At 40.2% G+C, this 10,705-nt stretch overlaps 1 protein-coding gene across 4 annotated transcripts in view; it reads right to left on the minus strand.

The window, feature by feature from the left end:
• The window catches only part of EPB41L5 (erythrocyte membrane protein band 4.1 like 5), a 169,893-nt gene extending 159,905 nt beyond the window's left edge, over positions 1-9,988 (minus strand). For 2 of the 4 annotated variants that reach the window (XM_040228960.1, XM_040228958.1), the window contains exons 1-2: positions 9,821-9,984; positions 4,116-4,302 (exon numbers count right to left, since the gene is read on the minus strand). In XM_040228960.1, the coding sequence (XP_040084894.1) occupies positions 4,116-4,295 (180 nt within the window). In that variant the 5' untranslated portion in view covers positions 4,296-4,302; positions 9,821-9,984. Of the gene's footprint in view, positions 1-4,115; positions 4,303-6,287; positions 8,521-9,820 lie in introns of those variants that run through there. The other 2 variants (XM_040228959.1, XM_040228961.1) reach the window with 2 other exon arrangements.
• Positions 9,989-10,705: the final 717 nt, after the last annotated feature.

Below are 10,705 nucleotides of genomic sequence, written 5' to 3' on the forward strand. Positions count from 1 at the left end.
ACTTTCACATGAATGGAATCACACAGTGTGTGATCTTTTGTCACTGGCTTCTTTCACCCAGCATAGTGCTTTCAAAGTTCACCTATGTAGCACATACCATGTAGAAGCTATCAGTCCTATTTCCTTTGTGGTCCAGCAGTATTCTATTTACAGATGTAACATATTTTGTTAGTCCCCTGGTCTGCTGAAAGGTAGCTGGGTTGTTTCTACCTTTTGGTTATCCAGAATAATGCTGCTATGGATATCTGTGTACAAGTTTTTGCGTAAACATGTTTTCAAGTCTCTTGGGCATATGCCTAGAAATGAAATTGCTGAATCACATGGTAACTACGTTTAATGATTTGAGGAACTGCCAGATTGTTTTTCAGAGCAGCTTGACCACTTTAACATTCCTGTTGAAACATATAAGAAAGTTCAGGTTTCTCCATTTCCTCACCAACACTTGATATTATCTGACATTTTTACTCTGGCATTCCTAGTTGGTATGAAATAGTATGGTTTTTATTTGCATTTCTCTGACAACTAATGTTGTCAAGCATTTCATGTGCTTGTTGTTCATCTGCATATATCCTATTTGGAGGAAGCTCTACTCAGATCCTTTGGCCATTTTTAAATTGGGTTGTCTTTTTATTATTGGGTTCTAACAATTCTCCACATATTCCAGCTACTTATTAGATATATAATTTTCAAATACTTCCTCTCATTATGTGACAGTCTTTTCACTCTCTTGATGGTGTCCTTTAAGGCACAAAGGTTATAATTCTGATAAAGTTCAATTTATTTACTCTTTCATTGTTCATGCATGTTTTTGGTGTCATTATCCAAGAAACTAGTATGAAATCCAAGGTCACGGAGATTTATTCCTATATTTCCCCCTAAGACTTTTACAGTGTTATGTTTAGGACTTTGATCCATTTTGAGTTAATTTTTGTATATGTAGGAGTTAAGAGTCCATCTTCATTCTTCTGTGTGTCTTACTCACATACAAATGGCTGTTGAAAAGATTTTTCTTTTTCTCTGCACTGAATGGCTCTGGTAGCCTATCAAAATTCAACTGACCATAGATGTGTGGGTTTATATCTGGGTTCTCTATTGTGTTCCATTGGTCCTTGTACCAGCAAAGCACACCATCTAGATTACTACTGCTTTATAGTAAACCTTGAAATTGGGACATATAAGTCCTACTACTTTGTTCTTTTTCAATATTGTTTTGGCTAGTCCGGTCCCGTGCAATTGCACATGAATTTTAAAATCAGCTTGTCTACCTCCACAAATAAATCAGCTGATATTCCATTGGAGATTATACTGAATCTGTAAAGTTTTGGAGGTACTGCAGTCTTAATAATGTTAAGTCTTACAATCAGCAAACACGGGGTGTTTTTCATTTATTTTGAGACATACTGGTCTATATAATTTAAAGACTTCAGCATCTGTACCAGTAGATATATAAAAATTATTATGTAATGGTTAATCAAATATTTCCTATTAATTTAAAACTCAGGAAAAGCAGAGTTTTATAAGACAAGCTGTTTACTAACCAACTGTAAGCTCATAAATCAAAGGACATACTGTGGCATTTTCAAAGAGAAAGTTTAAAAGTCAGGGATAATTAGGAATTTCTACCTGATGCCTTCATCATTTACTAAAAGGTATTAGTTCCCTCAAAAAAAAAAAAAAAGTAGAAGATATTTAAATCCCTCCTCCAATTTTGAGAGGAAAAGAGAACTTAACAAAGAAAATGACCATTACTACCAGTATATATTAATTTGAAGTGTATAGATCACTGACTCAATGGACATGGGTTTGGGTGGACTCTAGGAGTTAGTGATGGACAGGGAGACCTGGCATGCTGCAGTTCATGGGGTCGCAAAGAGTTGGACACGACTGAGCAACTGAACTGAATTGAAAATTGAATAGACCTAGATTTCTGTATTTAATTACAGGTAATCCCTTATAGATTGCCTGGGCAATCATCTGAGTTCCGTGTTGATAGATCACTATCAATACTGATGCTAACCCCAATGGGAAATAAGCATGTGCTTCATTCAATTTCCAAAATTAACTCTAATGGTTGAAAAACTAAATTAGAAAAAGATGAAGACTTCTTCCCAGAAATCACTATTCCTCTAGCCTTTTTCTGCAGTGAGGCGTTTAGCTAGGGCAAGGGGGAGGGGGAATATGCCCACTTTATATCCACACAAGCACCTAGAGTTTACTAACTCTAGGGTTTCACCTGCACTGCAGAGCTGAAAAGGTGAGTATTCTACTTCCACAAAGAGTCAAATCTAAAACTCTTGGCTCTTTCACTACAATTGTCTGCATTAAGAGAGGCTGGCTAACATTCTGGGCCTTAATCAAGCATCACAGGCCCTTACTGAGCACACCAAGCAAAGGAAACCATTCCATACCAGTCACTAGCCGTTTATTCCACTACTTTAAAACCTAGTGCTGTTTTCTCCTCCACAATACATTGGCTTTTTAAAAAAACTCCTTTCCAAATTCTACTTTCCTAGTATCTTTTCCTCCATCAGCAAACTTGAGACTTCATACTTCAAATATTAGGTAATAAGAGACTTCTTTCCACTCTCTTATACAGCAATCTCAAGTTTTATGCCACATACCTAAGAATATTTTAACAGACTAGTACACAAAATTCTTAGGATACTTGTCAAATAAGAACTGAATACAAAAACTATCCTCACAAAGTATCACATATTGGAATACTGGACAATACTGCCAATGCAGGGGACATAAAAGACGTGGATTCAATCTCTGGGTCGGGAAGATCCCCTGGAGTAGGAAATGGCAACCTACTCCAGTATTCTTGCCTGGAAAACTCCAGACAAGAGAAGCCTGGTGGGCTACAGTTCATGGGGCTTTGAAGTCAGGACATGCCTGAGTGACTGAGCCATGTATAAATATAATAAATACTCATAAACATGACTTCAAAACATTTCAAGATATCCTGTGTCTTAAGCGTAATTTTATCACATGCCATTATTTTTAAAACGTAAAAAATATATACTAGTACATTCTAAATTATTCAATTAATCAGAATATTCATTAAAACAAGTCATCCAATTCCTTAACCTCTCACTCTGTGAGTTGAAGGTCTTCCAGAACTTATTGGACTATATATTATAGCAGCACCCAAGCCATCACCTCGCACAAAGGGTTTTTTAAAAATTGCATTCTGGCTGAAGGAGTGTGTACTAAAAAGAATCTATGGGGAGGGAAGATACTAGAACATTCAATGACACCTCAAATCACACATTTTACAGCTTAGTTAAGTAAACCTTTTTATACAGGACAAAGGCATGAGAAAGAGATTTGGTATTAGCAAACAGCTCAGAAAGAAACTCTACTTCCCCCCAAACCATACAGCCACCTCTCCACCCTCAGAAAAAGACCGGCTAGGAATAAGTGAAGTCCTTTCAAATACATTGGACTGTCTCACACTGAGTTATGATTATCCATAACTGCAAAAAAACAAAAAAAAACACCCAAATCTGAATATAGTTACAACATCCAATCTTGAAATAAAGATTCCAGTGCATGGAAAAACCATCCTGCAAACTACTTTGGGAAGAAAGAGATGGGCAGTCAGAGCTGAGGGATTATCAACAAAGTCCTTTTCCTCACTTCATTCCATTAAAATTTCTACAAGTACACCCAAGGGTGGAGAAAGTACTTGTATGCGAGGAAAGGAAAGTGTTTTGAAAATTACAAAAAAGTTCAGAGAACTATGAGTCTTACGGGATCCCTGTAAGTATCATTATTCTTCCCAAATAGTCTCACTGCTTTAATAAAACTACTCAACCAGGACTGTGAGAACTCCCCAGAAAGCACGCTGCATAATGCCATCCCAAAGAACGCACAAACACACACAGAGGACTCAGTCAGCCACTGCCCTGACATCTGAAAGTTCCGGTTAGCTGCCACTAATTCCAGCGAAGCATTTACTATCCCTCCAGGTATCTCAGGCCACCTGATCCAGGCACCTGTGCACCTCGGCGCCTGACCAGCACCAGCTGAACTCGTCCCCCAGGAAGGTACCAGCTCAGAAGAAGCAAGTGACCTCAGGACGAACACACAAGTCAGCCCACCCTCCGTACCGGCAAGTCCACGCTGACGTCGGTTCCATCCAGAAGGGACACCCGGCAGGTGATCACGGACCGCGCGTCCCCAGCCGCAGGGATGTGCGTGGCTGCGCGCTGGGCCTCACGGAGCCGGTCCTTCTCGGCCTGTTTGCGCATCGAGCGGCGCCCGAGCGTCCTGCGGAAGAAGCTCAACATCTTGTCACTGCGGAACCAAGAGAAAAAAGGGGTCAGTGTTCTCCAACAATCTGCTCTCAAGACAAATGGCGTAGTTTAGTAAAGTTCTGTGGACATTAGAGATATGTTATTTAAAAAAACATCTGGTCAAGTAAATTGGAAAAAAATTAAAACTTGAGACTTTAAAGACCTTAACATAAAATAGAGCTCATGGCATTGAGCTCACAGCAATTTTAAGTTTTCTGGACTATGCTGTAAGGAGCTAATCTGGCAAGAGAGGGGTAAACATTTATTAAGTTCATCAGGTGTTTTGGGTCAATAAATTATGTGTACAACAGTCATATACCTCTACAAACACCAGGATACGATGCCATACACTAAGGAACCCTTTGATAATAACAACTATCATAAGAAGTTTCATTCCTTCTCTCACCATTTATAGTACTAACACAAAAATGATCACCTATTTTAGCTAAAATACAAATATAATTCAAATGAAAGTTTTTATCACATATTCTACTATTACTTACAGACTTTAAGCTGCTACAAAATATAAACAATTCTTTACAATGTCAAATTAATGCTACTTTCCTTATCTCCATTAAGAACATTAAAGTTAATCAAAATAATTAAGAGGTTAAAAACAGCACATATAAAATGAAAACATCATAAAAACTACCTTGCTAATCTAAAGTTTAACTTCCAAAACTAAGAAGAGTTTTAGAAAAATAAGTACATGTAACTAAGCCAAGAAATAAATTATTAATTACAGAGAAAACAAGTTGTGCAGAGAGGGAAATAATCACAGTGCACTTTATGACTCAGCTAATAATTAAGTCATAATATATTAACATTAATACTGATCTAACCGTAAGTATAAAGTAAATTGAAGAGGAGGTGGCTAATACAGGTAAGGGTGAACAGAGTTAATTCCTCATCTTGCCTGGTAGGAATTCAATAGGTAGTTCATGAAACTACATGAAACTAAAAATCAAGAAGCAGCAATGAGCTTATAATTTAAAATACGGAAGTGGCTGCCTTAAGGAGGAAGAAGAATTCAGGAGAATGCTCTTTTTTGGAAGAAGACTTCATATCAGATGATTCTTACCACTAGATAAACTTGATAAAAATAAAAGCTAACTTAAAAATAAACAAATGCTATTACATGAAAACATAAGTATCCATAAAGATTACTGTACACATATTACAAGTAATGACTTAAGTGAAAGTCATTCAGTCATGTCTGACTTTGCCATCCCATGCACCCCATGACATTCTACAGGCCCAAATGCTGAAGTGGGTAGCCGTTCCCTTCTCCAGAGGATCTTTCCAACCCAGTGATCGAACCCAGGTCTCCTGCACTGCAGGTGGATTCTTTACCAGCTGAGCCACCTTCCAGCATAAATAGGTAAACTGGCAAAGCCACCATACTTGTCATTTGTACATTCATCTGTTTATACCTTAAAGAAATAGCTAAAATTTCGGATAGTGTTTCAGTTTAAGCACTCAGACATAACATCTGGGCCCAGTCTCTTCCGCAGGCTTCTTTTCCTGTGGACAATGCTCCCTTTGGACCTTGCTAGCCAGTCTCATTTCAGCTGCCTACAAAAGGCTGTACTTGTCACCCCAAGGCTTCTAACCCCCTTATGTCAGAGGATCCCTACTTGTTCCTTTTAACTTAACACTACCTGTATCTCCCCTGAGCAACATTCTCTGACATCTGAAGAGTTAGTCATTCCCATAACACTTTCACTGAACCACGAAAATATTTTTGTCTCACTAATTGCATTTTAATTATTCATTTACATGCCTGTCTCCTTTACTGTAAGCTCCTGAAGGATACAATTCCTACTTTGAATAGTTAGCCACTTAGTACATTTCATCATCAAATGCAACAAATGTTTACTTTGGAGATTGGAGTAAACAATCTCCACTGGTACTCAGAAAAACTCCCTAAAAATACTGTCTTATTTTGATAAGCAAACTAAAAGTCACAGAAATTAAACCACTAACCAGGTCCATTATTTAGTAAATAGTGAAGACGGGGCTCAAACTCTGATTTTCTGACTTCAAATCTTGGTCTTTCATGCAAAACTCACATTGTAGAAATAAGAAAGAAATTATCAAAGACCACAGCTAAAAAGATGCTGAGTAAAAATACAATCATAAAACATACGAGATGAATTTGTTTTTTAAAACTTAATTCAGCATATTCAAGAAATAAACAGCAAGCAGATTAAAAGAGAGAGAGATACAAAGGAACTACAGATTCAGAGATAATCACAAAGTGTGGAACTATTTTAGATTCTTCTTAAGTTATCAGATGTTATCAATGAGAGAAGCTAGGTGAAAGATACATGGCAACTCTGTACTACTGTAACTTTGACATAAGTCTAAAATTATCTCAAACTAAAATATTTTGTCAATCATATTTACTATTATATATATAAAACTTATAAGAAGTCTTGCATAACCAGCTGATGTTTTAAAATAAATGCACTTGTAAACATGATAAAAATAAAAGCTGAAATATTAAATTAAATAACATTTTAAAAATAATTCAGTAGCTATAAATTGAGAATTACAACCTCATTTTACAAGTATGAATACTCCTATGTAATTAGATAAACTTGCAAAACCATGACAGTTGTCATCTGAACTTTCTAAAGACACAAATTATACACATACACATCTGAACACCAACTGGATTGTTTATGATAATCAAGGAAGTACTACCAACTTTCTTTTGGATAAAATAGTGGCATTAAAAATATGTTTTTTAAGAATAATCTTAATCTTTAAAAAATACATACTGAAACATTTATAGAAGAAATGATATGATTTCTAGGACTCACATCAAAATAATACAAGGAAGGGAGTTAAGTGCGAAGAGATGATACAAACCGACCAGATTACTGGCCATCAACTGTTGAAGCTGATGGGTACAGAGAAACTAATAATATTCTTCTGACTACTTCTGTATATGTTGAATTTTTCCATAATAAAAAAGCTTTTTTAAGGGAAAAAATGCTCAAAATGCACTACAACTTTGTGGTTCCTAGGAAGTAAATGAATTATAAAACACGCTTTCTTTCACCTCATCCTACATCTTAAAACTAAGATTCATTATACGAGTAGAGTTAACTTACTAAGGAAAAATACAACTTCTTGTTTAATATTTATGTATTTTGAACTATGAAACAATACCACAAACAAGTTTTTTTATTAAAAAAATATGAAAACACTTATAAGAAAACAAATTTCAGATGCACTAAAGAAGTAAAAGAAGTACTAGGAAAAAACAAACATTATATTAGGGTGATGGGCTGTTAAATTGTTTTCTGCAAAAAAAATTTTTGAAGGATTAACATGCAGTTAAATAAAGAACTATTGCACATAGTTAAGATAAACAACCCAAAGAGAAAAATGGACACGATATGAAGAAACAAGCTCTAAAAGAAGACATGCAATAAAGAAATACTCATTACAAAGATGTGCGACCTCAGTAGTAACCAAGGAAATCCAAATTAAAAATATAAGATACTGTCATTTAAAAGACTCTAGATATCCAGTATTGAAAAGGATATGTGAAAAACAATGACGTTCACACACACCCTTTCACACAGCAATTCTATTTCTGGTAGGATATCCTAGAAAGAAATGTCCCATACGCGCTTCAAGCCATAGAAACAAGAATTTTCAGGGCATAATTAAGAAAATGTTAAATGCCTCTACCAACACGCAAGTAGTTAAATAATGGTTCATCCAATGGCATAGAACACAGCTGTTTTTACAAAATACAGCTGACACAGACACTTTATATACACACGCACAAAAGCATGAGGACAAACTTAAATGAAGCTATCTCTAGAAAGGGTCGTATGGAGGTATTTAACTTTTCTATAATAAGAATGTATTAATATGTTAGGAGTTTATTTTTTTAATTTATTGTTTTTAAAAGCTTTGCCACATTCACTTTTCCCCACCCCGCCCCCACTCCCAGCACCCTTCGCCAAGCCACAGCAGTGGATTTAAGCAACCACCAATCAGATTCCTGTTAACAATCTTTAACTGCCTTGCTCCCGGCTCCAGCTCCTCCTCCGCCCCGACCCTTCCGGCGCCCACTCCCCTCAGCTCGCTCCGCTCCAGTAACTCTTTCACTCGGCCCAAGCGTCTTTCAACTGGGGCCCTTTTTTCCGCCTTAGCTGCTCCAGCTTTCTGGAATGCCCCTTCCCCTTCAACTCCCCCCGCCTCCCACTTCACATGGCCATCTTCAGATTTCTGGCTTAAATGTCTTTTCCTCAGAAAATCATTCCCTGCTTTCTAAATCAGGATCTCCTTTTAGTACCCCTAGTGTGCTCTTTGTAACCCTCAAGATAGCAACTTGTATTTTACTGGGTATTTGCCCCACCAAGACGCAAGGAGAGACCTAGTCTGACTCGTTCCCCGCGGTGACCCAGAGGGCACTGCAATATGCCTATCAGGTGCTCAATAAGGAGCTTGCCTGAAATGTCACAATGGAATTTTTGGATGGTAGATATATATATACACACACACACACATATTTTTTTAATAGTATTGAATCTATTACGCCTGACTTTTCAGCTATGAACTAGGAAGAGTTTAAGTTGGAAACTGCAAACCGAAGTCATCCATTTACCACCTAAATTAACTTTTTCATACATACCTAAAATTCAGAAGTTTGTCGTGACATGTATACACTCTCCTGTGACTGGTGGACGCAACCTTTGATGAACAATTGCTACCCTCACCCCAAGGAAATATTACTTGCAGCAAGTTAAGAACACCCTGGGTCTTTCTAAAACCCTGTCTCCAGTACTTGCCTTCTGACAAAGCTATAAGCCAACCTACAGCGAACACCATCAGGATATTAACACCCTTCATCCTAGTCATCCCAAGACAGTATCTGCAAGGGACTAATTAAACAATCACACATGTGGTTTCCAAGTGACCTTTACCTAAAGAAAACCTGCAAACTAGCTTATGTACCAACAATCCACTGTGTCAGATTCAGCAACCTGTTACATGACAGAAATGGAATGAAAGGAAACTTTTCTCTAACTCTGAAAAACACACTTGATATTAAAACGTAGCCTAAAGATATAAAAGACTCGGCTATTGCTGGTCAGACAGCAGAACCATAAAGGTTGGTACTACTGAAGCCGACCCCAGGAGCCATGCACTGGGCCCGGCCGCGGGGCGCAGGGGAAAGCGGGTCCCGGAGCCCCCACACCCCTACCCCGACCCCGGACACCTGCCGGTCTGCCTCCAGTGCGCGTCAGCCCTGCGCACTCGCTACCAGTCCTCGGTACGTCCCGGAGCGGCCACGTCCGACCGCAGGTGGACGCCCGTCCGGCCTCCCTCCCTCCCTCCGCGCCGGCCCCTCGGCCGCCGCCCGCCCGCCCCTCGCGGGACATGTTCGGCTGCCGACCTCGAAGCGCCGGGCGCCCTGAGGGTCCTCGGCGAGGCCACAGCCCCGGTGCAGGCGAGAAGGACGTGAGGAGCCAAGCGGGTGGCGCGCTTACCTGACGGCGACCACTCGAGGCCACTAGAGGGGAGAGGGCCGCGCGAGGCGGCGAGGGGGCGGCTCCGGGGAAACGCTGAGAAATGGCGGCTAGAGGCGCGCCCACCGCTCTAATCCCGGCGGACCCCAGCCGCAACCACCCCTCCCTTAAAGCCCCTAAACTCCGCCCTAGAGGCGGGGCACGCCACTCTTAAATGGGCAATGACACCGCCCCGGAAATGGCGGGGCGGGGCGATGCTCGGGTTAAAGCGGCGATGCCGACCTGGCTCAAGAGCTGAGCGCAGGTTTAAAGAGGCGCTGCCAAAGCCGGGTCCCCTGAGGGTGCGCGCCCGCGGCGCCCCCACGTTAGTCCTGTCACAGAGGCGGCTTACCCTGCAGACGGAGTCCGGCGTCAGGTACCACTAGGACATGCTGTCAGCCCTTCAACAAATTACTTCACTCAGCAAATATTTACTTGCCGGGCTGTATTCTGGAGACAAGAACAGTAAGGCAGCGGCGGGAAATAGGAAATTTCTGCTTAACAGGGAACGTTGCATCCTGTGTACGGAGAATTCAGGGAAGTGCCTGCGGTGGGCCAGGGTGTATTCTGGACAGTGGCGATACCAAGGATAAACGGGGCAAAAAGAGCTCTCGTAGGCCTTCAGAGCTGGCAGCAAAGAGAGAAAGTGAATGTCACCAGATAGTAAAATTCAGCACTATTCGTGGTTCTCCTTAGGCGCTAGGGTTGCGTGCGTGCGTGCGTGCGTGCGTGCTAAGTCGCTTCGGTCGCGTCGGACTCTTTGCGACACCATGGGCTGTATCCCGCCAGGCTCCTCAGTCCATGGGATTTTGCAGGCAAGAATACTGGAAAGTGAAAAGTGAAGTCGCTCAGTCGTGTCCGACTCTT

This window comes from Oryx dammah, unplaced genomic scaffold (assembly GCF_014754425.2).
Source record: "Oryx dammah isolate SB20612 unplaced genomic scaffold, SCBI_Odam_1.1 HiC_scaffold_27, whole genome shotgun sequence".
Lineage (NCBI taxonomy): Eukaryota > Metazoa > Chordata > Mammalia > Artiodactyla > Bovidae > Oryx > Oryx dammah.